Raw genomic sequence first — 26,774 nt, 5'->3', positions numbered from 1 at the left:
TATGCCTAAACAAAGAACATCAGATCACATTTACACACTCCACACACTCATACAAAAATACGTTCAGCAGACAAAACAAGGAAAAATATTTGGTTGCTTCATTGATTTCCAAAAAGCCTTCGATTCGGTGTGGCACGATGGACTTTTCCTAAAACTTATCCAGAGTGGAATAGGAGGAAGGACATATGACATCATAAAGGACATATACAACGGAACAAATGCTGTGTCAAAATCAACGACAAACGAACCGATAATTTCAGTCAGACGAAAGGAGTCCGTCAAGGCTGCAGCCTCAGCCCGACTCTATTTAATATCTATATTAATGAACTGGCATCAGCACTTGATAAGTCCTCTGGTCCTGGTCTGACCCTCGAGGGCAGAGAAATCAAATGCCTCCTGTATGCAGACGATCTTCTGCTCTTGTCTCCTCATGAAGAGGGGCTGCACCAAAGCCTCTCCATTCTGGAACAGTACAGTAACGATTGGGCCTTACCGATAAACATGGAGAAGTCAAAAATCATGATCTTTCAGAAAAAGCCTCGTCTTGCTGACAAAAAATATGAGTTCACAATCGGTGGAACAATTCTTAATCACGTCACCTGTTATAATTATTTGGGTCTGACGATCTCAGCCTCTGGACGGCTCAATACTGCAATCAAAGATCTGACGGATAAGGCACGCAGGGCTTTTTACAGTATAAGACGACCCCTGTTCAGATTCAACCCACCCATTAAACTGTGGCTGAAAATCTTCGATAGCATCATCAAACCCATTCTCCTCTATGGATGTGAAATCTGGGGCCCCAAATTTAAATTAAACTATGAATCATGGGACAAAAACCCTGTTGAAATTTTCCACCTTGAATTCTGCAAAAGCATCCTGGGAATTCACAGAAACGCCCCGAATCTCGGCTGCAGGGCAGAACTGGGCAGATTCCTCTGCTCTCTGAGATCCAGAAGAGAGCAGCGAAGTTCTGGATCCATCTTTCAGACGCCGACAGATAGCTGCCACCACAGTGCTTTCACTTATCGGCAGAAACACCCAGAGACTGACCCCTTTCACTATTTAGTGGAAAAACATCAACTCAATTCCACAATTCAGTTAAAGAATTCAAAAATTAAAGAAACAGAAAAAATAACCCAGGAAGAATACAATCATGATTGGCAGCAAAAAGTAAGTCAAGTAAAGAAATTAACTTACTTCCACAGAATAAAATCTGATTATAAATTAGCGCCATACCTGAGCAGTATTAAAGAGTATGGTCAGAGAAAGCTGCTGACGAAGTATCGTCTGAGTGAACACAGTCTGTGTGTGGAGACGTGTGTGTGTGTGTGTGTGTGTGAGAGAGAGAGAGAGGGTGTGTGTGTGTGTGTGTGTGTGAGAGAGAGGGTGTGTGTGTGTGTGTGTGTGTGTGTGTGTGTGTGTGAGAGAGAGAGAAAGAGTGAAAGTGTGTGTGTGTGTGTGTGTGTGTGTGAGAGAGAGAGAAAGAGTGAAAGTGTGTGTGTGTGTGCGCGCTATTTGATAGCAATCTTTCCTTTGACAGCCACATTTCTAGCATTTGTAAAACTGCATTTTTTCATCTTAAAAATATATCTAAATTGAGAACTATGCTCTCAAAGTCAAATGAAGAAATGTTAATTCATGCATTTATGACCTCAAGGTTAGATTATTGTAATGCTTTACTGGGTGGTTGTTCTACACGCTTAATAAACAAACTCCAGATGGTTAGGGTTAGGGTTAGCTTCCGCGTTTCTGGCTTCCGGATTGGCGCTTGCAGGGTAAAAGTTTTCCGGTGACAACAGCAGCCGTATTTAACAAGAATGAGTTCGAGAATCAAAGTCTTTTTTTACAAATTAGATCCTATGAAAATGCTTGAACTGCTGGTACTGTACTCTACAAAGCGCAAACATTTCACAATTAACTGTTTGGTCAGCTCGGGTCATCACAAATAAAAGTTTGTTTAATTCTAAATGGTGGCAGTTATAATTCAGTTAGCTTTGCCATTCTGTCCGTTTGGTGCTGGCTGTGCATTATGACTCTCCACGTGATTTTTTCGTTATTACTATTATTATTAATCATTATACTTGTTATACTTGTTTGTTATTATTATTACTATTATTATTATTATTAAAGTAATGTTGTATTTTCTAATTGCTCTCCTTTGCATTATTAATGTGATGGCGTAAATGTGCGTTGTATAATGTGCCCTGGGAAATACATATTAAACAAGAGATGACTCGGATTCATGGCTTTGTTCTTGTTATATCGGGATTACGTTGTTTTGTTGAGTTTAATGTGTTTCAACCGGACTGAGAAATGTTTAAATGTAGTCTATTCTTAGAAAAATGTGCATAAATGTTCATAAATGTTGTCATTTTGAAGTAATTTATCATGATGTGGTGATTCGAGGGAAATGACAGAGTAAACTGATCTCCGGTACATTTGAGGTATTATTTCAAAGGCAATTTAAAAAAAGGGACTTTGCCGGAGACGGAGAATAGAAACCATCCAGTGCTATGTTAAGCGCATTATCTCACAAGTCAGCGGTCTGAGTGGCCATATAAGTTACAAACCATTAAAATGTTATAGATTATATAACAACAACTTGGAAAACAGACAAAACAGAAAAGGTAAGAAGCATTATTTGAGAAAAAGGCATACTGATATAATAGGCGCAGACCTGTAACAGGACTAACTTTACCCTGCGCTGACGTAATTTGCCTAAATAATAATTTTTTTAAATAATACCTAGAATATCAAAATCGACTGCGGGCGGCAGATCCTTTTCCTATTTAGCACCCAAACTCTGGAACAGTCTACCTAACACTGTTCGGGAGGCAGACACACTCGGTCAGTTTAAATCTAGATTAAAGACCCATCTCTTTAGCCTGGCTTACACATAACACACTAATACGCTTCTATTATTCAAATCCGTTAAAGGATTGTTAGGCTGCATTAATTAGATCAACCGGAACCGGGAACACTCCCCATAACACACGATGTACTCGTTACATCATAAGAAGAATGGCATCTACGCTAATATTCGTCTGTTTCTTTCTTATTCCGAGGTCACCGTAGCCTCCAGATCCAGTCCGTATCCAGATCAGCACCAAGAGATGACCTCTACAGCCCTGAACATCAGCAGAGACCAGGACACCCAGATGACCCCCAGAGACAGATCCCCAGTGAAGACCTCGTCACCTAGACAGCCATCAGGACGAGACCACGGGAACCAGACGAGTCCTCTGCACAATCTGACTCAGCTACAGCTGGAATTGAACTGCGGGTCCGTCTGGTCAGAGGAGAACTGACCCCTGACTGAGCCTGGTTTCTCCCAAGGTTTTTTCTCCATTCTGTCTCTGATGGAGTTCTGGTTCCTCTGGCTCGCTCAGTTGGGGACACAATTTCCAGTGATATCATCGACTTGATTGCACAGATACTATTTAAACTGAACTGAGCTGGACGATGACATCACTGAATTGAATAATGAAATGCCTTTAACTGAAAATTGCGTGTTTAATCTCGTCATTTTACATTAGAGACACACTATTTTCCTATTTTGATACTGTGAAGTTGCTTTGACAATCTGTATTGTTAAAAGCGCTATATAAATAAAGGTGACTTGACTTTTGTGTGTGTGAATGTGTATGAGTGTGTGTGTGTGTGTGTGTGTGTGTGCGTGCGTTCACTCACCCTTCCCCGCAGCGGACAGCTTTCAGCACTCCCACAGCGGCAGTGGTCTGGCGTTCAAACCCTTGACCGATGTGGTCAGCATGAGCTCTGGTCCGGTCCTCAAACAGCATCTCACGGGGCTCACTGGTTCGCGGCAGATACTGAAGATTCTTAATTTCATTAGTCGACCTGCAAAAAGAAATAAGTATGAATTTCATCATCATTCCATAAATGACACTGACACACACACACACACACACACACACAGTCCCTGATCAATGAGTATCAGTGACACTACGTTACACTCTTCATGTCACGCATCTTCATGTTTGTTTGTGTTTGTGTGTGCTTGTGTGTGTGTATGTGTGTGTGTGTACCCAGAGTCATTTGAGCACTGATATTATTGATCTGAACTTCTGGAGCTCATGATGATGATGATGATGTTATGAACTGATATTAGCCAGGAGGATCATGACAGACTGAGTTCTGACATCTGATGAGAAAACGCAGTTAGACACAGAGCTGAGAGAAACACACACACACACACACACACACACACACACACAGGAGTGAAGTTTGCTGTGTTACCGTTTCCGTTTGAAGGGAGACTTTGGCATGTCTGTGACCGGGATCATCTGCTCTCCGGGCCGAACCCACATGATGGGCCCGTCATCACTCTCTGTTGGGCTCTTCAGCTGCAGACTGGAGAACGTCCCCCACGGCAGCGTCCGCTTCACACACACACATACACTGATCAATATGCTGTTGCTAAAAGAAAAGTGTGTGTGAAAGAGAAACAAGAGGACAACACACCTCCAGGAAGGGCGACTTCTCCAGCATATTGAGGAACTCTGGGAAATAATCGCCCACCTCCTCGTCCACGGCACCCACCAGACTGATCTGCCTCATAGCGCCGGCGCGGTACGTCCCGTGAGAGTAACTCCTCCTCACCTGAACACACATCACACCTCCGCTGTCAAATGCCATTGTTTCTGGATTTTATTTGTCTGATAAAAGTCCATAAAAATCTCTTGAAATACAATAAAGTATATTCTGAGCAAAATTATTATCTTAAGTGTTGAGACATTATCTTGTTTTTCATCTAAAGGTAAAGATTTACAACAATAATTAGTTCCCATTTTTGCATTGGTCTGAAGACAAACAGCAGACAGAATGAATGAGACTGTAACTCCACTGTCTGACAGCAGGTGGCGCTGATGGAACAGCAGAAATAGAGCTGTTTCCACGGTAACCACTGTAAACAAAGCAGCACTGCACTTACAAACACTGCTTTGTTAGGCCCAATCAGACAGAAGGAGGTGGTTTTTAGGTTTGAAAATGCAAGGCGCACCGCCTTTGTTTGGTTGACTTTTTTAATTTAGAAAAAAAGCAGTGCGTTCTGTCAATCTAATCAAGGGTTATAGCGCGAGTGCTCTAGAATCTTTGGTTTGCTGTTAAGTAATCTGTCATATTACCAGAAACTTTAAACACTGCGGTTCGTGAAGTCAGCTCTGGGTAACCTGCAGCAGATAGGGCTGTGACAGTAGCAGATTTTTACCATGTTGTTTTTACCAACCTGTTTTACATGTTGACCTAGTTTCCTTAGTTCCCCTCATTAGTTAATTCGCTTCACACCTGTTTCGGTTTCCCCTTGATTACGTTTAGTATTTAAAGCCTGTGTTCATCCTTGTTTCTTTGTCTGCTATTATTTGATCTGTGTGTTTGCTACCCCTCATTCCTGGATTGTTTCTGTTTCTTGTGTGGATTATTATTAAAAGTCTCTGTTTGGACGTTACTCCTTCGTCATGCGCTTCATTAGCAAAGACACCGTAACAGAATAGCAGACCGTAAAGTGAGTTATTTTAAGCGGCGTTTTTCTTTCTGTTTATTTATTTTTTGTTTGTTTCAGCTCCCGGAATGGCCTTGTCAGCCGTCCAACTCCTGTGCCTGGAGCAGATGGTCGCTGGAGGACCATACCAGGGACTTTCTCGATCTGGCGTGCCTTACCCACTTCCCCGACCACTCGCTCTGCGTCTTCTACATCTCCAGCTTGAGCGAGCGGCACGCCTGCCAGCAAACGGTCCCAAAGAGGATTTCGCCGCTTGTGTGAAGTGGGTGCTGGAGAATAATGGAATGTTTTTCTCCGTCTGCCCCTCAGAGAAGGATATCTCCAGCCCCACACCGAACCAGAGACCAGCCAGCCGTCACCCCGCTACACGGAGCTACTGCTTGAGCCCACAGCAGACGGAGAGCCTGAGCCCGCTGCGACTGAGCCCATCATCGCCACAGAGCCTGAGCCTCAAATATCGTCTGACCAAGTGGGTAAGCCGGCAACATCGTCCGTCCTCGAGGGAGTTTTGGTGGTGTACGAGGGCTTGGAGGGAAGCCCCGCCCACACTCCCGCGACTGAGGGTGAGCTGCATCTGGTTTCTAGGAGCTATCAAGAGGAACTCATGGACATCTTCCAGATGGACCTTATAGACTGGTTTGGAGAAGTACTAACCTGTGCTCCTGAATCTCCTGCGTCTCTGCTGGTTCCGTCCAGCTCTGAATCTCCGCTGGTTTCGTCCAGCTCAAGTCCTCCTGTGTTCCCTCCCAGCTTCCCTCTCCAGTCTCCTCTCAAACCAGCTAGTTCCTCGCCTCAATCTCCGCTGATGCCTGTTAGTCCCTCGGCTCACCCTCAGTCAGCGCCTGCCATGCGGTCTGTTCCACCGCCTCGGGACTTCCAGTCTCCAGCTCCGCCCAGACATGCGGATCCCCTGTCTCCACTTCCAGCCTCCGAGCCTTGGACTACACTTCGGTCCTCCGACCCATCGGCTCCGCCTCGGCTCCTAGCTCCCTCGTCTCCACCGTTGCCCGTCATCCCACTGGCTCCACCGGGCTCCCTCGTCCCTCCGGCTCCGCCTTGGTCAGTCGTCGACCATCCGCCGCCTCTGGACTCCACTTCTCTGACTTTGCCTCGTCAATCCATCCCTCCGGCTCTCCGTCTGCTCCGTTCCACCTGGGTCTCCACCTCCAGCAGCTCAGTCTCCGTCAGTCGGTCCCCTGGTGTCATCGGTCCCTTCTCCACCATGGCTCCTCCGGCTGTGGGCCGCCATCCTGGCTGGCCTCTGGATTGCCACCTGGCTCCTCCTGCTCCGGGCTCCTCCCTCCATCGACTCCACCCTGGCCCTATGAACTGTGCCCCTTTCCCGTTGCCCGCCCCCCTCCTGCTCCACGCCCACCTCCAGAACCCCAACCTTCCCTACTCTGTTGGACTGCTTTTGTTGGTGCGGGGACGTTGACCTAGTTTCCTTAGTTCCCCTCATTAGTTAATCAGCTTCACACCTGTTTCTGTTTCCCCTTGATTACGTTTAGTATTTAAAGCCTGTGTTCATCCTTGTTTCTTTGTCTGCTATTATTTGATCTGTGTGTTTGCTACCCCTCGTTCCTGGATTGTTTCTGTTTCTTGTGTGGATTATTATTAAAAGACTCTGTTTGGACATTACTTCTTAGTAAATGCGCTTCATTAGCAAAGCCACCGTAACACTGATGGTGACGCTGAGTTTATTTTATATATATATATATATATATATATATATATATATATATATATATATATATATATATATATATATATATATACACACACACACACACACACACACATACACACACAGGGCTCCAGACTAACATTTGTGAGAAGTGGCACAAGCGCTAGTAAGTTCTACAGATGGTGGCGCTGAAGCAGATTTGGTAGCGCCGGGGGTGATATGTAGGGTTATTAGAAACAAAGATAATTTAATCATAAAAATACTATTGTTTTGCATTAACAAGTGCAGTTACTATTACATGTTTATTTCTTGGTAATGCACAATTGACTGTAAAGCACTGAGCTTGAGTTCGGAAGCGTACAAAATTTACTTTTATTCAAAACAGTAATGAGCAAAATATATTTTTTTTATATGAAAAAATTATATACAGTGGTGTGAAAAAGTGTTGGCCCCCTTCCTGATTTTTTTGCATGTGTGTCACACTTTAATGTTTCAGATCAAACAAATTTAAATATTAAATCAAAGATAACACAAGTAAACACAACATGCAGTTTTTAAATGAAGTTTTTTATTATGAAGGGAGAACAAAATCCAAACCCACATGGCCCTGTGTGAAAAAGTGCTTGCCCCCTAAACCTAATAACTGGTTGTGCCACCCTTTGCAGCAACAACTGCAATAAAGCGTTTGCGATAACTGGCAATGAGTCCTTGTGTAATATTAAAATTAGTTTAATGATTTGAATCTTTTAAGTGTAACATATGCAAAAAAATGTAAAAATCAGGAAGGGGGCCAACACTTTTTCACACCACTGTATATTCTACTCTCATTAACTGTACCATTATTCTTTTATAGTAGCCTATTATATTGAACTGACCGACAGCTTCAGCGATTTTCAAAAGAACGTTCTTTACTTTGAGTTATTCAATTCCCAATTGAACAAAAGTTTGTTTAACGCACTTTGTGACTTTTCTTACTTCATACACATGAAAAGTGCAAAACTGACAAAATTTGATTTCTTAATTTGATATTTTATAATAGTGATTTTATAATATCAAAATATAAAGCAAAAAAAGTGGAAATGAATGATTAATAAGCCATTAAGCGCCTCTCTGCTGCCATCTACTGGTTATTGTGGTAATTTGATGTCTTTTTAAATTTTAAATAAGTGTTTGTTTACCACAACATTTATTTTGGTCATCCCATTAAAAATAAAAAAACTTTTAAATTGGATCATTTTTAGAGTTTTAAAGTGCTGGAAATAGTTGTGTGAAATACTTGAAAGTCACTGAAAAGTGCTTGAATTTCTCTCTCAAAAGGCTGTACAAACCCTGAAATGAATAATGTAATAACATTTGACTCTTTCTGCCACAACACCATGGTATAGTTATCATTACTACTTCTGGTTTTCTACATCAGTGCTGTTTGACCGGTTTATAATAGAATTCTGTGCACAATTTGAATGCCTCTCACCGGATCTCGCAGCAACCTTTATTCATTCTGCGGCGAATTCAAACACTTCTCACTGGATCTCGCAGCGCTGTGCTGTAACAGTGTCGCGAAATCAGCATTGGTTCCCGAGTAAAGCTATTCCGAGCTCGGACCAGTTTGCTTGCGCTGCACTCAATTATTGGTCCGAGCTGATAAATGGTCCGCACTGCGGCTTCGCACCTCAAACTAGTAGCACAGTTTCACGCTTTTGTTTCGTTTGCCGTTTGATGTTTCTCATATGCAACAAAAATGGCAGCGCTTATGTGTTGGGCAGCATGGTGGTCGCGCCAGTGCAACTGCTCACAAAAATTAGTCGCACCGGCAGAAAAAATGGTCACAAAAATGCCGCAGTCCGGAGCCCTGATATATATATATATATATATATATATATATATATATATATATATATATATATATATATATATATATATATATATATATATATATATATATATAAAATTCTGAAACAAAAACTAATAAATGCGGGCGCGGCTCAAATTATTAACAAATGTACATGTTTATTTTAGCACTTCTGTCAGTGAATACCATATTGACCCGAATATAAGACGACCCTGATTATAAGACGACCCCCCTTTTTCCAGATGTACCTTTTGGAAAAAGGCTTTTTGAAAACCAAATCATGTTTTTTTCTCTCTCTCTCTGTAAAACACATTTTTTCTTAAATTATTTTCATATTGCATATTTTTCCTATTTTAATTTTTGTTTTGAAAGCATGGTAAATACTGGTAAAATGTACCAACAATGACATTGAAAAATATACACTTTTTGATATACCATTGAAATAACAGGTAGCCCATCTGAATTATATAACACTTAGGCTATACATCTCATAGTAGCCTACCAAAATGTTATTATCAGTAGAAGTGAAATCTTATTGTAGTCTTCAAATCTGGGTACTGTCTTATGTTTTAAAATCACTTACAGAGGAAGTTTGGTCCCATCAGGCTAACATGACAGTCACGACTCGTGCTGCTGTAAACTTTTTCACACACGATCTTTACAACACACATCGCATTACATATTTCATGACACAATCGTTTTATGCATTTTTGGCACCACCTATAGTTGTGGGTGTATTATTGACATGTCAAAATCTAGACCCTGAATATACTACCGCATTTTTTCAGATGTATTTCCAAGAAAAAAACTGTCTTATATTCGGGTCAATACGGTATTGCAACACGCAGCCTGCAAAACACTAGGCTATCAAAGAAATAATACAGTTAAATAAGAAAGTAGCCTAATTAATTCGTAACAACTTCAATCACATGCTGGAAAATCTGTGTTGGCCTGATAACAATTAGAACGTAAACACTAATGCTTAAGCCTACCTTGGCTTTTATATAAATGTTAGATTTAAAATTCTTTGACAGAAAAAGAAACATGTTGATATTGTCCTGTTTAAGGGAGGACCTCATTGGTGTTACGATGTTTCCAGCCGCACTGAACACACGTTCAGATGGTGTGCTTGTTGCGCAAATGCAAACGCACCGTGGCCTGGTATCTAGCCTCATTATTCCACCACCAAGCAAGCGGGTCTTCGCTGGCCTCCTCTCGCAAATAGCAACTGGAAACGGCTCGAGGTATGAAGTGCTTGCCCATTTAACACAATGCGCCTCACCGCTACAGCTAAAGTCTGTCTACACTGGACACGACAAAGCGACCGTTAAAATCATTTGAACTGAGTCAGTACATCATAAATAAAACGAGGCATCAGTTTACGGTCGAGGATTTGTCGTGCCGCCCCGCATCCAGTGTAGACAGCATCACTGATACCCCTTTTCCACCGAGGCAGTTCCAGTGCTGGTTCAGAGCCAGAGCTTAGTTTCAAACCGGTTCTTTGTGTTTGGAGACCCAAAGCACCAGCTCCGAACCAGGTTCATAAGTAGCACCAAAACATTGCTGGGCTAGAAAGAAGAACCGCTTGCGTCAGGGGCTGGGGGCGGGGTTACTGTGACCAACAAGACGACAGAAACTTTGGACCGCCATATTTGAAATAGCAGCTAAACACGAACACGTTGGATTCGGCGTGTTTGGATGTCGATGTAGACTCGCAAAGCCATGAACATCAATAGTAACACAACGTCCGCCATTGTTGATAGTTTGTTAAGGCTTGTTTGGGATGGATCGGCGCAGCGTGGACCCGTTGGTGTGTGGCATCCGGGGGGCTGCAGGAGCGACTGGAAAGCAGATGGCTCTTTATGCTTTTGGATCGCTCTCGCGGTGCTTTAGTGTGTTGTGTGCCGCTGATGCACATCGAACAAGCCTGTTGTGTCTGCCGCAGCTGCGCTAGTGAAACGAAACATGAAACGTATTCAGTGACGTGAACCTGGCTCTGTATTGGCTCTCTAGCATGTGGAAAAGCAACCGGAAAGGAATCGCCAGTCGAACCAACTAAGAACCGGCAATAGCACTGGCTCTGAACTAGCACCTGGTTCCTGCTGGTGGAAAGGGGGTATGATTATAATGTATTGTGTTCTATTGACTATTGTATTTTGTTGTGCTGCGCAGCGCCTCTCGCGTCCGGTGTAGACACGATGTAAAGGAAATGCCATGGCGTTTGAGGTAATTTGTGAATTTTGTGAATTAACAGTCTAAATAAAACAATTCACAGCTAAATGGTGCTATAAATACTGAATCCTATTGCAACTGTTACTATTATTGCACTTGTATACAAAACTTTGTATTTTATGCTTGTTATAGAGTGTGTGACGTCACACGCATTACCACCGGTGGCAGTGGACCACCGCGGTGACACGGTTGTTATGGCGACCATCACAGCCCTAGCAGCAGCCACCACAAGTTTCTCCTCCATCATTGCGGTCTCTTGACGTTCCAAGCAACCGTAAACATCTGTCACCACAACGGTCTTTTCTGCTCAGAGTTTTTTTTTTTTCAACTTCAGGTACTAAGCGCGTTCCTTCCAAAACACGAAGTGCCCGGGGCACATAAACAGTGCGCAAAACGCTCACTGCCAGTAGAAAACAATTTATAAAAAAGGTGCCTCTCACTACATTTTTCAGTCCCACTTCACGCAAGATTCTGTCCCGCGCCCACCCGCTCTCACAGAAATATATGTTATCTTGCCCTGCTCTTGCACGCAACATTCATGTTTTGTCCAATCCCCGCCCGCAAAGCCTGCATAAAAGCAACCTATATAGATTTTTTTCAGTATATCCATGAAATTTACATTAAATAGCTATGTAACACCTCCTAAGTTCCACAGCATCCCAGTATAAACGCTCCTGATAAAATATTTATTTAGGCTAAGCATCAACATTCACAAAGCACTGCAACAGAAAAGCAAGCATAGGCTGCTGTGTGCATGGTTTGGCATGGCAGAATGCGAGCAAACAGGTTCCCTTTATTATCACTAAAAAGACGACGACTCAGTTCATCGCGAACTCATAAAACTCTGTTATAACACAACGAATATATGCCCAATGAATCTTTCACAATGTCTACACTGTGTGTTATGAGAGGATTCGTGAGCACGCACACAAATTTCAGCGCTGCCAGGTGACTGCGCAAGAACTCCAGGGTTTTGAGCGGTGAGTGGATTCTACCTTAAACACTTCTGATTGGCCACTGCATTGCAGAAATCAATAGATATGTCTGTGATTGGCTACATTGCTCAACGCTTTAAACACGTGTTTTAAATGGAAGCTCTGCCTATGCTTGCGCCTGTTAATCATTTTAACTTTATATTAGTTGTTGTTTTTGTGCAATAGGTGAATAACAATTTATATGTTTTTAGATATTTTATCTTTAGATATTTATTTTGCGGGAGTCCCGCAAAGCCTTTTATTCTCCCGCAACCCACACACACACTAGTTTCTACCTATAATACTCGTGACTAAACTTTAAAGATGCTCTGAAGACAAGACGCTGTGCAGTCCAAAGTTTTGAAAAACAGTCTTTGCATCGCCTTCCTTCTGATCCCAATATTAGAAAATTAATTTTATTTTTAATAAAGTTCCAGTCCGTAGGGCTGTGCGATTAATCGAAATCGAATTGCAATCGTGATTTGAGACGCTGCGATTTGCTAATCACAAAGCCTGCGATGTGGACGCGATATTACTCGGTTCCAGAGCATATGCATGACTGCCAGCCTTGAGTGGTGTCTTACTAACCAACAGAGTGAGCGCACCACCGTTCTCCCCGATCAGCACTGCTCCAGCCAACTGCGTAAACGCCCACCATTTAAAAAGGGTCAGATCGAACGTTAGGCAAATTAAAACTAAATAAAAACGCATATAACTTCAGCTTCGAAATGACAGACAACGAACAAAAAAGGTAATTTGCAAGAGCTGCGTCACAACGCATATCAAGAGCTCCCTTATCGGTTCTGCTTTCAGTACTGGAGAATAAAAGATACATTTGTAGATGTTTTTATTAGTAGGCTACATGAACGTTATCTTACACATTTTATGTCCCCAACAGATTAATTTTAAATAAGTTTATAATGCATGTTCGCTAATTCAGAAGACCGCACACACAGCCCATGTCTCTGAATGCTTCTCATACTCGTTGCATACTTGCTGGAGTGGCTGAGAAGGGTCCGCTGGCATTATACAGTACGAGAGCGGCCTCTATGTTTATTTTGACACGTGACACTGCGCGCTGCACAGAGCGGGAAACTCCAGACGCGCATTTAAATACAGCCGACAGAAAAGCCTGCCGCGGAACAGAGCGCCATTCACATAGTTTTCTATTAAATTACATTATATTCTCCCAAATCGTTGTGAATATACATAATGACTTCACCCTAGGCTATAAATTATGTATTGTGCATTTTTCAGCAAAACATTTGTCTTTCTGTGAAGAGAGCTGTAATAGATCACGCTTTCTCTTTCCGCTTGCTCTGTTTTTTTAAACACCGAACTTCAAACTCATTTATCCCACGTTGTTCATTCTTGAAGCAAACTTATGTCCGTTTGGTGATTTAAAACAATTGTTTTAGACCGCCACTTGATTTGAACGCAAAGCGTCTGGTGTGTGCGCGTGTGATACCTCTGAGTTCTCCTAGACGCAGCGCTGCGCTTTTGCCCGATGTGTGACTACATTTTTTATTTTTTTTGATTAGATAATTATCAAATGTTAAATAGAAGCAAATAAAGTGTGTGAGTACACATACAATATCCATATGTATGTAATTGTAATGCTATGGCCTTGTATAGATATTTAAAGATGGCCATCTTTAAGCATGACTGTTGAAATGGTAACACTTAACAATAAGAGTCCATTCGTAGCATTAATGAAAACTGTAGAAGTATAGTTCATTGTTAGTGTTTTCATTTCAACATTCACTATTAGCTACCAATAGGCTACATTTTTAAATTTTAAAGTTTCTTCTTTTAACATTAGCAAACTATGAAATAACTTTAATGTTCAATATAGTAAATAATATTATTTTTATTCATTTACTGAACCATACTTTGTACAGTTGTTGCTTTTAAAAAAAATAAAATAGTAAAGCACTAGCTCTCTTTCAGTATCCATTTTGAAAACTATTGGTTGATTAATCGGTATCGGCCAGTGTGGTCCAACCTAACTATCTGTATCGGTAAAATCCACTATCGGTCGACCTCTAGTCATGAGCGTATCTGGCAATGTGGACGAGGCCTGACACACACGCGCAACCTGTCAACTCGCGCTTTAAACTCGCGTTTAAAAGGAATGTAAATGAAGTCTAACTGCTTGCCAATTTCACTTGGATGAAATGAAACATTCGGCACATTTCCCACTCGTTCTTAAAATCCCAAATACAGTTCTTTATTTATAAAAAATAAACTAATCATTCCTGTGAAATTCAGTAATTCTGTAAAAGTAGTAATACCATTATAATCTTCCCTGATGAAACCCCCCCCCCAAAAAAACAGTAGAACCCCTCCCAAAACACAATAGAAAATTGAATGGATTTAAGGGTTTTAATGGGAATTGTATTGGTTTTAATGTAAACTATAATGGTGTCTACTGGTATTTGATGCATTCTATTGGTGGGATGTAATCTAACAGATGGCAACCAATAGAACAACAATAATTCCTATTGGAATAATGCCCAAAACAAAAAGGAATTTTGTAATGGTTTTTATGGAAACTATAAGAATTTCTGTGATGGTTTCTATTGTTTTTGTTTTGTTTTTTCAGCAGAGTAACGATACTCATACTGTGCTGCACATTATTGACAATATTGAGCTGAAGCTTGACTTTGCAAAAAAACGCAAAATCAAAAATCGCAATCGCAATATCTGTCAAAACAAAATCACAATTAGATATTTTCCCCAAATCGCACAGCCCTACCAGTCCGCGTCAGTAAGAACTTGGTCCAACTGTTTTCTTCATTACATGATCACTATTGCTTTGTCTTTTATTACAGATCATTTGATATGTTCTGAGTATTTATGCGTTTTTAATCTAAATCACAGCAGCGTCCATCTGTGAAATACACAATTGTTAGCCAGTCATCACAGTGGGCATTTACTTGTCATTCTCCGCTGTGCAGAGAAACCGTAATACTAACTGTCCGGACTTTTATAGTGGTTTATCGTTCATCCCTACTCATACTGCATCTAGACATGACCGTGAATAATTATTTATTACAAATTATTCAATTTTTTTAATGCATTTTAAGAATACTTTTCCCATCCACTTGTCACAATGCACAACACCGCTGTATGCTGTCAAAGACACACGAGCACTATCCGATCGGCTCCTGCCGACCGCAGACGCAGGTTTACAAGCCACTTTTTCCTGCGTTTTTCAGTCAATTTCTTGACTTTTCCCCCCTTATGAACAACACATTTTTGTACACGATAAAAGCTTCTTGTGTTTTCTCCGTTTGACCGATTTGAGCATCCATAAACAACGCAAAACACAGGCATCTTGAGTTTCTGCTACCGATTCCTATGGAGAAATAAAAATAAATAAATAAATAAATCACTTCCTGCCCTCCAGCTGCATTTCGTGCGTCATCAGAATCACGTGTTTGCAAACAACCTATTAATTAACATGAATTAATTCATTAGTTAAACTGCCAACGAAAAATTCTTCTAAATTCATTAATCTTGGGTCATTTCAATATTTAATAACACGTTAAAATCAAAAGTTGCAACCGTGTTATTTAATGAACTAACTGTTATATTTAAGAAAGATTAATAACTTCTGTAGCGAATGTACCTATTGCTCATTATTAATGTTAATGCATTAAGGTTAACTAATGAGATCTTATTGTAAGGTGTTACTTATTGGTCTTTATAATTCTTTCGCACTTTAATCTGTGTGAAATTTTTTACTTCATACATAGCTGGTGTATTACTTTATTGCAGCTATGTAAATGTTCAGTTCTTTTTGTTATAAAATATAACAGGTTTAATAACTTTTTTAATAACTAAATTTCAATACCGTGATCAAAGCATTAGCAATTAATCGCAACAGGAAAATTTGATACCGTATCATTGTGTGTGTGTGTGTGTGTAGCCCAAACACAGAGATAAAAGACAACAACAAACTCTAAAAAGGTCAACAAGAAGAGGAAACATTTTCAGGACAAAAATGTCCACTAAGTACAGATATCATGAGAGACATAGACAGAGAGGAGGACAGTGAGCGTTTTGAATCAAGTACTCGAGTAAAATCACACACACACACACACACACGCCTGTCAGACGTTTCAATCGTCTAAACACAAAAGCTTGATCACATGATCATAAACGCAAACATACACAGAATGCTATTAATAAACGAATGATGCAGTGCCAGTGAAGTGCGGTGTGTGGTCATGTGATCACTCCAGTACAGTGAGCTCTTTAGGAACCAGGGTAAGTGAGCAGTGCATGATGGGATTGATGACGTCACTCACGTCATGTCCAGGCTGCTAATGCCTGCATGTCTGACTCATCTCTGCCTGACATACAGCAGAACAAACACCGCTAGCGCTCGCTCGCTCTGGCAGTGTGTCCAGCCGTTTTATGGAGGTCACGTTTCTATTAATGGTACAAACAGAGGAAGAGCAGATGCTGTTTCTAATGAGAAGATTGTCAAACATCAGATCTCACGGGTCGGCCTGTCTCAGTGTTTCTGATAAAGCACGTGTGTGTGTGTGTGTGTGTGTGTGTGTGAGAGAGAGAGTAACAATCCTAAGAGCTCACAGGTCACAACACACACGCAAAGACATACAATCAAACACAATGTCATCTTGATCTGCGGCCATTGCTCTGCTGCAGAAACATTCATTCATTCCAACCAGACGACTCCAGCGCTACGTAGCGGCAAAGATAATCTAGCAAAACAGAGCTTCTCGTCTTCACAGCTACTCTAACGGTACAATTCACATCCAGCTACAGTCATCAATAGTAACTCCAAACAGATCAAGCAGAACCAGCTCTGCACATCGTCAGGTGAATCAGGCTCCGTTTAACTCAGTCCAGGCCCTTGTTATTTCTAGACTGGAGTACTGCACACTCTTCTGACTGGACTTCCATCATGTGCTCCACCTGCTCTAACGAGTCTACACACCGTCCAGAAACCTGCGGTCAACGACTGAGCGACGCTGTGTGGCACCATCACAAAGAGGCACAAAATCACTTTCCAGAACGTTTTCATTCACTGTTCCTCGCTGGTGGAACGATCTTCCCAACCCTATAAGGAACGCTGAATCCCAGACAGTATTTAATACACAGCTGAGGACTCGTGAACACTTCACCGCTTCCAGCTGCCTCTTTAAAACACTACTGTATTACTAGCAGTTTCCCCTTCTGTATACTGTTGCTGCGGGTTGTTTTTTTAGTCCGTGGGTTGAAGCGAAAGCCCTCACCCAATGCAAGTCCTAACATGACTCTAACCTTCAACACCGGAAGGAGGATTTGACCCCCCAGAATATCATTTTGAAAGCTAGTTTGCCCCACACTAGTTCCGAGTAGCAAATTGGGCTGGTTTTGTTATGTAGACCTGGCAACTCTGATTACTAGCACTTCTTCTTCGTTTTTGGCTCTTTAAGATAAATTGCTTGTTGTGTTCTTCATTTGTAAATCAAAATGAATAAAAATGTTTGTTAAATATGTAGACAAACACCAGGGATTAGAGGTGAATCTTCACTGGCTTCATGATTTGATTGTCATCCCGTAATCTACTTCATGTTGTGATGATACTAAACTTTCAGAAGCCATTACAATCCAGTGAAATGCAATGACTATTCAATACACAACTAATAAAACATTTTTAGTTGTTTGAGCACTTTAAATATTCAATTAATACAATTATATAAGTACTTCAAATAGTATTGAATAATAGTAACAACTCTATGCAGTAATTGTCAAGTAAATACACCTTCAAAACAGAAACAGACAGATTCACTATTTTTCCCTCCCACTGCATGACATATCAACACATCATCTGGGGCCTCGTGAATTAACATTGTTTCACAGAGTGCAAATGTACACATAAACAATTTCCAATTTATTAAATCAGATGGTGCACACATAAAAATCAATAGCAGAATCGTGTGCATACATTGATTTCTAAATACTAATGTGCAAAATGTACTTTTGGCCACCCATGTTGTGATCTGTTATTCTAGTCGCTCGTTTGCTGATGTTTGATCGTCTCGAGCTCGTGTAACGTCTGAACCTACAAGCACCCAGCGGTGCAGCACAGCCCGTGCATCTACTAACCTGAGTGTGGAAGTTTGCCATAGTAGTCGTCTCGATGTCCTTCTTCCCCAGGATCTCCATTTTGACGGGCGAGTTGGGGAACTTAGTTGAGAAGTACTCCAGGAAGTCTGGGAGGTAGGAGGCGGCGCCGTGAATCACGCCCATCACATAGTTAGCGGCTCCGTCCTGGTCCTCGCTAAACGATAGCGTCACAAACTCCTGCGCGAACCTCTGCATCTCCACAGGAGACAGGACAGACAGCTCCTTGCTGTAGGCGTGAGCCACCAGAGCGCCTCCGTTGGGCTGGTGCTCCACGTGAACCAGACAGCCAAACTCCAGCCGGTCCAGGCCGGGCAATCTAGCGGCTCTGGCCTCGCCGTCGCTGTTCTCCTGCTTCAGGCCGCTGACGGAGCTCAGAGCGCCGCCCTGCTGGACCGGAGGCGGCGGCGGCTTGAAATCTGAGCCAGATTTGGGGAGATCAGAAGACACCGTCTGGATAGATTTGCTGTACATCTTGGGCCGCTTCCGCTTTTCCCCTTCTTTGTGTTTCTTTTTCTTTTTCTTCTTGATCTTTTTCATCAGCAAATCCTCAGCGGAGTCGATCTTCGGCTTCTCTCTGTCACCTACAGCACAGGAGAAAGATGATTAACTTACAGCAACATCCTCAGAACGAGAGTGATTTGGCATCCTAGCAAACAGCAGAGCTAATGAAGACGGGAGCAGACAGCGGTGAATCGGTCCAGGTCTGTAAATCTCCAGAGTGCTTCAGATCAGCGAGAGATAAAAGGTGAGACGTGAGCTTTTGTTAGTCACGACTGATGTTTGAGTAGATCCGCTAGTTGAGCACTCATTCAGAGACAACAAGCAAAAACTCTGTAACAATTATCCCACGTCCACCAGCATCACAAATGTGTCCCTGCAGCACAGAAGCAGTCATAAGCAGCAGCTATATTTGTAGCAATAGCCAACAATACATTGTATGGGTCACAATTATACATTTCTCTTTTATGCCAAAAATCATCAGGATATTAAGTAAAGATCATGTTCCATGAAGATATTTAGTAAATTTCCTACCGTAAATATCTCAAAACTTCATTTTTGATTAGTAATATGCATTGCTAAGAACTTAATTTGAACAACTTTAAAGATGATTTTCTCAATATTTAGATTTTTTTGCACCCTCAGATTCCAGATTTTCAAATATTTATATCTCAGCCAAATATTGTCCGATCCTAACAAACCATACATCAATGGAAAGATTATTTATTCAGCTTCAGATGATGTATAAATCTCAATTTCAGAAATTGACCCTTATGACTGGTTTTGTGGTTAGTGTCACAAATAACAGACACTAATAGAACAAGTACAGAAACTAATTGACCCTGATGGCCAACTATCAAACCGCTTTGACCATGAACCCACTCACCGGACACAAACTCACTACAGAGACGAGCAAACGCAGGAAAACATCGCGTTCACACCATCATCAGAACTGACACAGTTATACGAGTCTGTGAAACGCCGAGCAGCGGGAATGAGTCCGTCTGTCACCATATGAATGATCCGACTGTGTCTCCAACAGTTTATTAATGCTCTTATCATCAACTTACTATTGACTAATGACTTATCTACTTCTATTTCACTAAATTCTTTAAATGACCCTCATTTTATACTTCAGTTTCTTTTATGAAAAAAAATATAGTGAGACAAACATAATATTTTTTGTCATGTCAATAAAAATTGAGATGCAAAAACAACTTGTAACTAACGCGCTTTCATTAATGATGTGACATGATTAGTTAGTTTGGTCGTCAGCTGTGTACAAATGATCGTGTTAAACACAATCTAGCGGCGACAGTGAAAAATAACTCTGTGTTTCCATAAATGAAGAGGCACAGATGAGAGTTTAGCAGCTGACGTGATGAAAACACTGACTTTACTGACCCCGACTGCATTTGTGCCATGGAAATGTCACTGTTTTAAAAGAATATTTCTGATTGCTTGGGGAAGAAAAAACCCCCAAAAAAACCACATGACCCAAAACACAGTCGATTCAATCTTACAAGTGGATCCCATATGCTAAATGTTTGAATGTTTTATAACATCATCATTATTAACTGATTATAAATAGTGACCGTAAAGTGACTGAATGTACATCACAAACATTTCCCGCTTTATTTAGAATCAGACTCGAACCTAAAATGACTCGCGGTTCAGTGAGTGAGTCAGTAATTACTCCTAAGTGAGTTAAATATTAAATCACCACATTTGCAGCCAACCTGGTCTGTCGGTTGCATTCTGGATCCCCACGCTAGATGATAAAATTATTGTGATATTGTGATACGTCAATGTGTTTTACCATTTATTAAATAAGCAATAAGGTATGAGAGGTTGTGTCATATTTTGTGTGCCACAGTCACATAACTAATCTAAAATGAAGCACAACAACCAGGGCTTTTTTGGCAAAAAATAAATTTGGATTTGTGCAGTGATGATAAACATTTCATCTCATAATAAAATATTTGACATTAACATTCAGGCAAAAAGAACAAAGGAGGCACGATCTGATAGAAAGAGGCAGAAAGAGTGTTTTTGAGCAGGTTCACTCTTTCTCAGACGTCTTTCAGTGACCAGCATCTGTCTAAAGCTCTGTTTAGGAACCCAACATATTTTAATAATACATTCTAACTATTAAAATTAGAAATTATGTGCATGTCAAGAAGTGAACCCGAGTTTCCAAATGCACGCGACTCCAGCTCACGTGTGGATCCAGAGCGCAGGTCAGAGGTCAGAGGCAGGTGAACGTGAGTGTTGTGAATTATGATTGACAGATCGCTCACCTTTCTGCAGGATCTTCACCTCTCCATTCTCTCTCTTCATCTCCATCATCAGCTTATGTTTTCTTTTCTCCTTCATCTCTTTCTCCTGCTCTTTTTCTCTGTCCTTCTCCCTCTCTCTCTTCTTCTCGCCGTCTCTGTCTCTCGGTTTCTCTTTGTCTTTGATAGTGTGATCTGTAGGAGAAAGAAACACATTGGACGGTTAAAAGAAACCAAAGCATTGACTTCTGTCACGTTTCTCTGGTTCCTGGACTAAAGAGCCGTACAGAGGGTTACACCTGTGAATGACGGCCTGCTCAAAGACACAAATTTACCAGCTCACGTCTTTAACTAGTAGTCACATTCCCCAACACGTTCTCAAAGTATATTTTCATACACCTGGATAAACTGTCACGAAAAGTAAGGTTTGAACAGCCCTAAAAAGAAGCTTTTTTTTCTTTATGCCCGATGTAATTTTGGTCCTTTGTATCTTGAACACATTCTGAACGGGCCTCATGAGGTTCACGATCCTCTCACACACACACACACACACACACACACACACACACACACACGCACGCGGACGGTTTGCGATGACCTTTCATGTACATCAACAAGCTGCAAGGTGCCAGGGTAAAATAATGAGTTATCATGAAGACAAACTGCACAGATTGTGAAACGAATGAAAATATGATTATAAAACACTAAACATACTGTTTTGGAAGCAGGTAAACAGACAGAGACAATGAAAAATGATAATTCTGTCATCATTTACTCTCCCTCGTTTCTTTCTTCTGCAGAACACAAAAGAAGAGATTCTGAAGAACTGCTTTCGTCAAAACAGTGAAAGAAACCACTGCACCTCTGACTTTCACTTTATGGACATTTTTCAAAATATCTTCTTTAGTGATTCAGAAAGTCAGTCATGCAGGTTAGGAATGCTGTGAAGGCGAGCAAACGATGGACTGGTCATGTTTGGGTGATCTATCGGCTCCAGCAAATGATCTAATGAACAGTTTCTGAGGTCGATCCACCGAAGGAAACCGCTTCTTCTGAGAAGCTTTACGATCCATTTACCGCTTCTGTCAGGAGCCTAACTGAACTGTTAGGAGTCAGTGTGAGTTAGTAGGACAGGGATACTCAAATCTGGCTCGCGAGATCCACTTTCCTGCAGAGTTTAGCTCCAACCCTGATCAAACTCACCTACCTGTGATTTTCTAATGATCCTGAAGACACTGATTAGCATGCTCAGGTGTTTGATTAAGGTTCGATCTAAACTCTGCAGGAAAGTGGATCTCGCGAGCCAGATGTGAGTATCCCTGTAGTAGGAGTTAGTAGGAGTTAGTGCGAGTTAGGAGGAGTTAGTGCGAGTTAGGAGGAGTTAGTGCGAGTTAGGAGGAGTTAGTGCGAGTTAGGAGGAGTTAGTGCGAGTTAGGAGGAGTTAGTGCGAGTTAGTAGGAGTTAGTGCGAGTTAGTAGGAGTTAGTGCGAGTTAGGAGGAGTTAGTGCGAGTTAGTAGGAGTTAGTGCGAGTTAGGGTTAGCCAACAGTGCGTCTTAAATGACTGAATGTGGCTTTTGTGCTGATGTTTTCATCACAGTTGTGTTATGACAGATGGGTTACTACTTTATTAGTGTTTATTAATGTTATGTGGGGGTAACAGGCCTGACACAAACAGTAAATAACACAACAGTTCAACACAGAGAACAGCACATATTTATTACAGAAGATCGCTGTATCGTGTTTTTCGCCGTAAATCAATGCTCTCCAAACATCGAGCGAGTGTTATTACTCAGATTCCAGCAGTAATACTATAATCGTGATGTGCTGGTGTCCGATAGACATCTCAGGAATGACAGCAGATATTTCGATAACTGTTTTTATTACTACGAGCTATTTATTCTGCCATCCTACAGACTGAATTGACACTTGAATTTAAAAAGACGCATTTATTATTGCATATTATGATGTTTGCCGATGTCGGCGTCTCTGTGCGGTAACACAGCCGATGTTATGAAGCTATTATAATGACAGCAGATATTATGATGCTGCTATAATGACAGCAGATATTATTATGATGCTATTCCGCTGTAATACGCGCGTCTGCGGCGGGTCACATTGCAGCTGCACGCGCGTCACTGATGCTAAGCTAACTAGCGCGCGCTGTCGGTGTTTTCCACGCAAATAAACACACACGCACTCGTCCACGAGCACAATAAACACATCATAAAGAGACACACACTCGCAGCGATCACAGCTAGCGAAGCAGCGGCCCGTTATCAGCCACGAACAGCGCCCGAGCGGCGGCGGCGAAGCGACTAGCGATACCTTTCTGCGACAGCTTCAGCTCTCCGTTCTCCTTCTTCACACTGAGGTGATTTTCAGCCGCCAGTTTGTGTTTCTTCCTCTCTTTCTCTCTCTCTTTCTCTTTGCCTTTCTCTTTCTCCTTCTCTCTATCTCTATCTTTCTCTCGGTCTCTGTCTTTCTCTGTTTTGTTTTTCTTGTTTTTCGGTTTGCTGCTGTAATTCTGCTGCTCCGTGTCTCCGTTCATCTTCTTGGCTTTAAATACTTTCTCCTCATGTCGGATCTTCTTGGCCGGTGGAGGATGAGGATGAGGATGGTGCTCGCGGTTCTGGGACGCTGGTTTCGGTTCGGTGGGTTTGTTGAGCTGAATGAACTCCGCCATCTTTTCTCTATTTACTCTCTCGAGCTGCTGCTGTTTGTGTAAGAAGCACGGGGGAGGCGTGGCCTGGCGGTGATTGACAGAAAGAACGTATTTGAGGCGGGCGTGGCCTGGCGTTGATTGACAGATAAAGCAGCCTTGAAATGGGCGTGGCCACACGCGGATTGACAGCAGGAAAGGTGACGTCAGCAGCTTGGTTGCTGTATTCGTTTGATTATGATGCATGAGCCCATTTACTATCTCGATGTTTTTCCAAATTTTGAGGATACTCGATTCATCAATAATTTTGCTCTAAAAAGGTGATTTTTTTGCCTCTCATGAAAGAGACATGATCTGGATAGAACAGCAAATTGTTTACTGCAAAATATTGATATAGACATGGTGACCACTTACTGCTTTATACTACGTGAACAAAAAAGCATAGGGGACAAATTTGTACCCAAAAGTGAGGTAAACCTGACAAAATCTCCAAAAACCTCCCTTTGGGGACGTCCTCATTTGTAAAACCGGTTTAAAAATAAACAGTCTTTTTGAAATTGTAAAAATGCCTGTAGTCTCCTGTAAGGGGTAGGTTTAGGTGTAGGGTTGGTGTAGGACAATAGCACATACAGTAAGTACAGTATAAAAACCATTACACCTATGGAGAGTCCCCAGTTTTCACAAAAACGAACATGTGTGTGTGTGTGTGTGTGGTTGTTGCAACAACTGCATGTGTTTCTTTGAAGAACAAAAGAAAAACATGAACAAAGAAACATAAGCAGAATACAGAATAAGTGCAATATTATATTTACACTCCAAGCCCAGATCTTTTCTCATATACAGTATCAGATGTTTATCATCACAGTTTCAGATTCAATCTCGCGGTTGTCAAACAAGAAACTCTACAGTGTGTATTTAGTTGCAATAAAAAAAAATTTAAACATTTATTCAGTTTGTTAATGGGTTATAAAGAGAATGTGAATAAAGGCAATAAATGTCAAAGACAGTATGTTTATCCACCTTTTTCTTCCCAAAAGAGCGAGCGCAGCATTTTATTTTAGTGTATTATCTTAATTATGAACACACTGGTTTGCAAACAGTTTTAGCGTTTACTGCGCGCTGTAATTCTTCTGGTCATTTCCCTTCAGCGGCTAATGAACCGGAAGTCTCGCCCATACGCTTACTTCCACTTTGAAGAAAAAGGTGGATAGAGGATATCAATGTTTATGTTATCAAACACAACTGTACTAATGAACACATGTAATATTGTCATGGGTGAAACAGCCACTTATAATAGCTTGTTGTGGAAATCTGTATTTAGGAATCTGAACTTGACTCAAGCTTGAAGTAAAACACGATTTAAATAAAGTTATTTACTTTATTAAAGTAAAAACAGGTTACACTTAAAACTTACATGATATATAGCCAGGAAAACATGTATTAGAGATTTCATTAAAATATTAAATTAGATATTCCTGTTCCACTAACAGAACAAGAATCCATCATTATTGTCCATCGTTTGTAATTGTGTTTTGAAAATGAATAATTCAAAAGTATTATTCCAATGAAAACAATCATAAATTTATTGATCCTAGGACAGTCATTCTATTATTCTGGTAAAATTTCAAATACACAAAAGTGTATTTTTTATGCCTATTTACAGATAAAGAAGTTTGCATGATTAATACATTTGTAATGTACTGTATTTTAAATTGAATATTTTACACCTACCCTCTTATCAGAGGAAATCATAAAATAAGTGGATTGCTTTTCATCAGCTGCGCAAACTAAAAGCATGATGGGAAACAACTTGCTTAAAACTCATCGACTCAAAACAATCACAACATTTTGTTCTTGGGTAGAACGTAAATTAAAAGATTTTGTCTGGAATTAATTCTAGCTATATTGAATTGATTGTTCATTAAATTGATGTGAAAGCAGTTATGTCTCCACTCATGATGGAGCTGTTTGCCTTTGCTTACGTGGATCGCTGGTCTGCTGTGAGAGCGAGAGATTTCTCAAACGAGCCTCTTCTCGGTGACTTCAAGGAAATTCCACTGGCATCCCGAGAGGTCACGTGACCCCGGATGGAGGAGCGTCGATTCACGCGCTGTGACAGAGAGACCAGACACTCATCCTTCATCAGCTCTTCTGTCAGAACTTCTCAAATAACATCCGTTCAGTGAGAAACAGGAATGAATAAATCAGAGCAAGACGTGAGCAGAAAGACTCGATCACAAGAACACAACAGCTTTACCAGCAGATGGAAACATTTATCAATGGATCTCTAGTGAATGTAGAGTATGAATACATGTGAACAGAACCTAACCTTAGCTCCTTCTGCCGTCTACTATCACAGGACTGCCATATTCTAGCATCTGAATGATTAGCACATCAGAAAAATAAATGGCAAATGACACACTGCTGCAGCAAATGCAACAGACACAGAAAACCAAACACTGCTGTCCACAAACACGTCACCAGCAGATGGCGAGAGTGAGCACCTGTCTGAAATAACACCAACATCAGCAGCAGAAACTTCAACATGAGAAATAAACCAAGCACAACACTAACACACACACAATCACACACTCACTAACACAAAACACACACACTAACACATTCATACCCCACACACACACACACACACACACCCTAACACAAAACACACACACTAACACATTCATACCCCACACACACACACCCACACACACACACTCTAACACATTCATACCCCACACACACACCCACACACACTAACACAAAACACACACACTAACACATTCATACACACACACACACACTCTAACACATTCATACCCCACACACACACTAACACAAAACACACACTCTAACACATTCATACCCCACACACACACACACACACACACACACACATTCATACCCCACACACACACACACACACACTAACA

The 26,774-nt window shown here is 41.2% G+C and overlaps 1 protein-coding gene across 1 annotated transcript in view; it reads right to left on the bottom strand.

Moving 5' to 3' along the window:
- The window catches only part of LOC131538683 (lysine-specific demethylase RSBN1L-like), a 30,852-nt gene extending 6,878 nt beyond the window's left edge, over positions 1 to 23,974 (bottom strand). Inside the window, exons 1-6 of the mRNA XM_058772702.1 lie at positions 23,508 to 23,974; positions 21,206 to 21,376; positions 18,387 to 18,988; positions 4,486 to 4,623; positions 4,261 to 4,403; positions 3,694 to 3,861 (exon numbers count right to left, since the gene is read on the bottom strand). Of these exons, the coding sequence (XP_058628685.1) occupies positions 3,694 to 3,861; positions 4,261 to 4,403; positions 4,486 to 4,623; positions 18,387 to 18,988; positions 21,206 to 21,376; positions 23,508 to 23,865 (1,580 nt within the window). The 5' untranslated portion in view covers positions 23,866 to 23,974. The remainder of the gene's footprint in view (positions 1 to 3,693; positions 3,862 to 4,260; positions 4,404 to 4,485; positions 4,624 to 18,386; positions 18,989 to 21,205; positions 21,377 to 23,507) is intronic.
- Positions 23,975 to 26,774: the final 2,800 nt, after the last annotated feature.

Source organism: Onychostoma macrolepis, chromosome 04 (genome assembly GCF_012432095.1).
Source record: "Onychostoma macrolepis isolate SWU-2019 chromosome 04, ASM1243209v1, whole genome shotgun sequence".
Taxonomy (NCBI): domain Eukaryota; kingdom Metazoa; phylum Chordata; class Actinopteri; order Cypriniformes; family Cyprinidae; genus Onychostoma; species Onychostoma macrolepis.
Note: the sequence above shows the minus strand (reverse complement) of the source record. Positions and strands in the feature narration are given on the sequence as shown.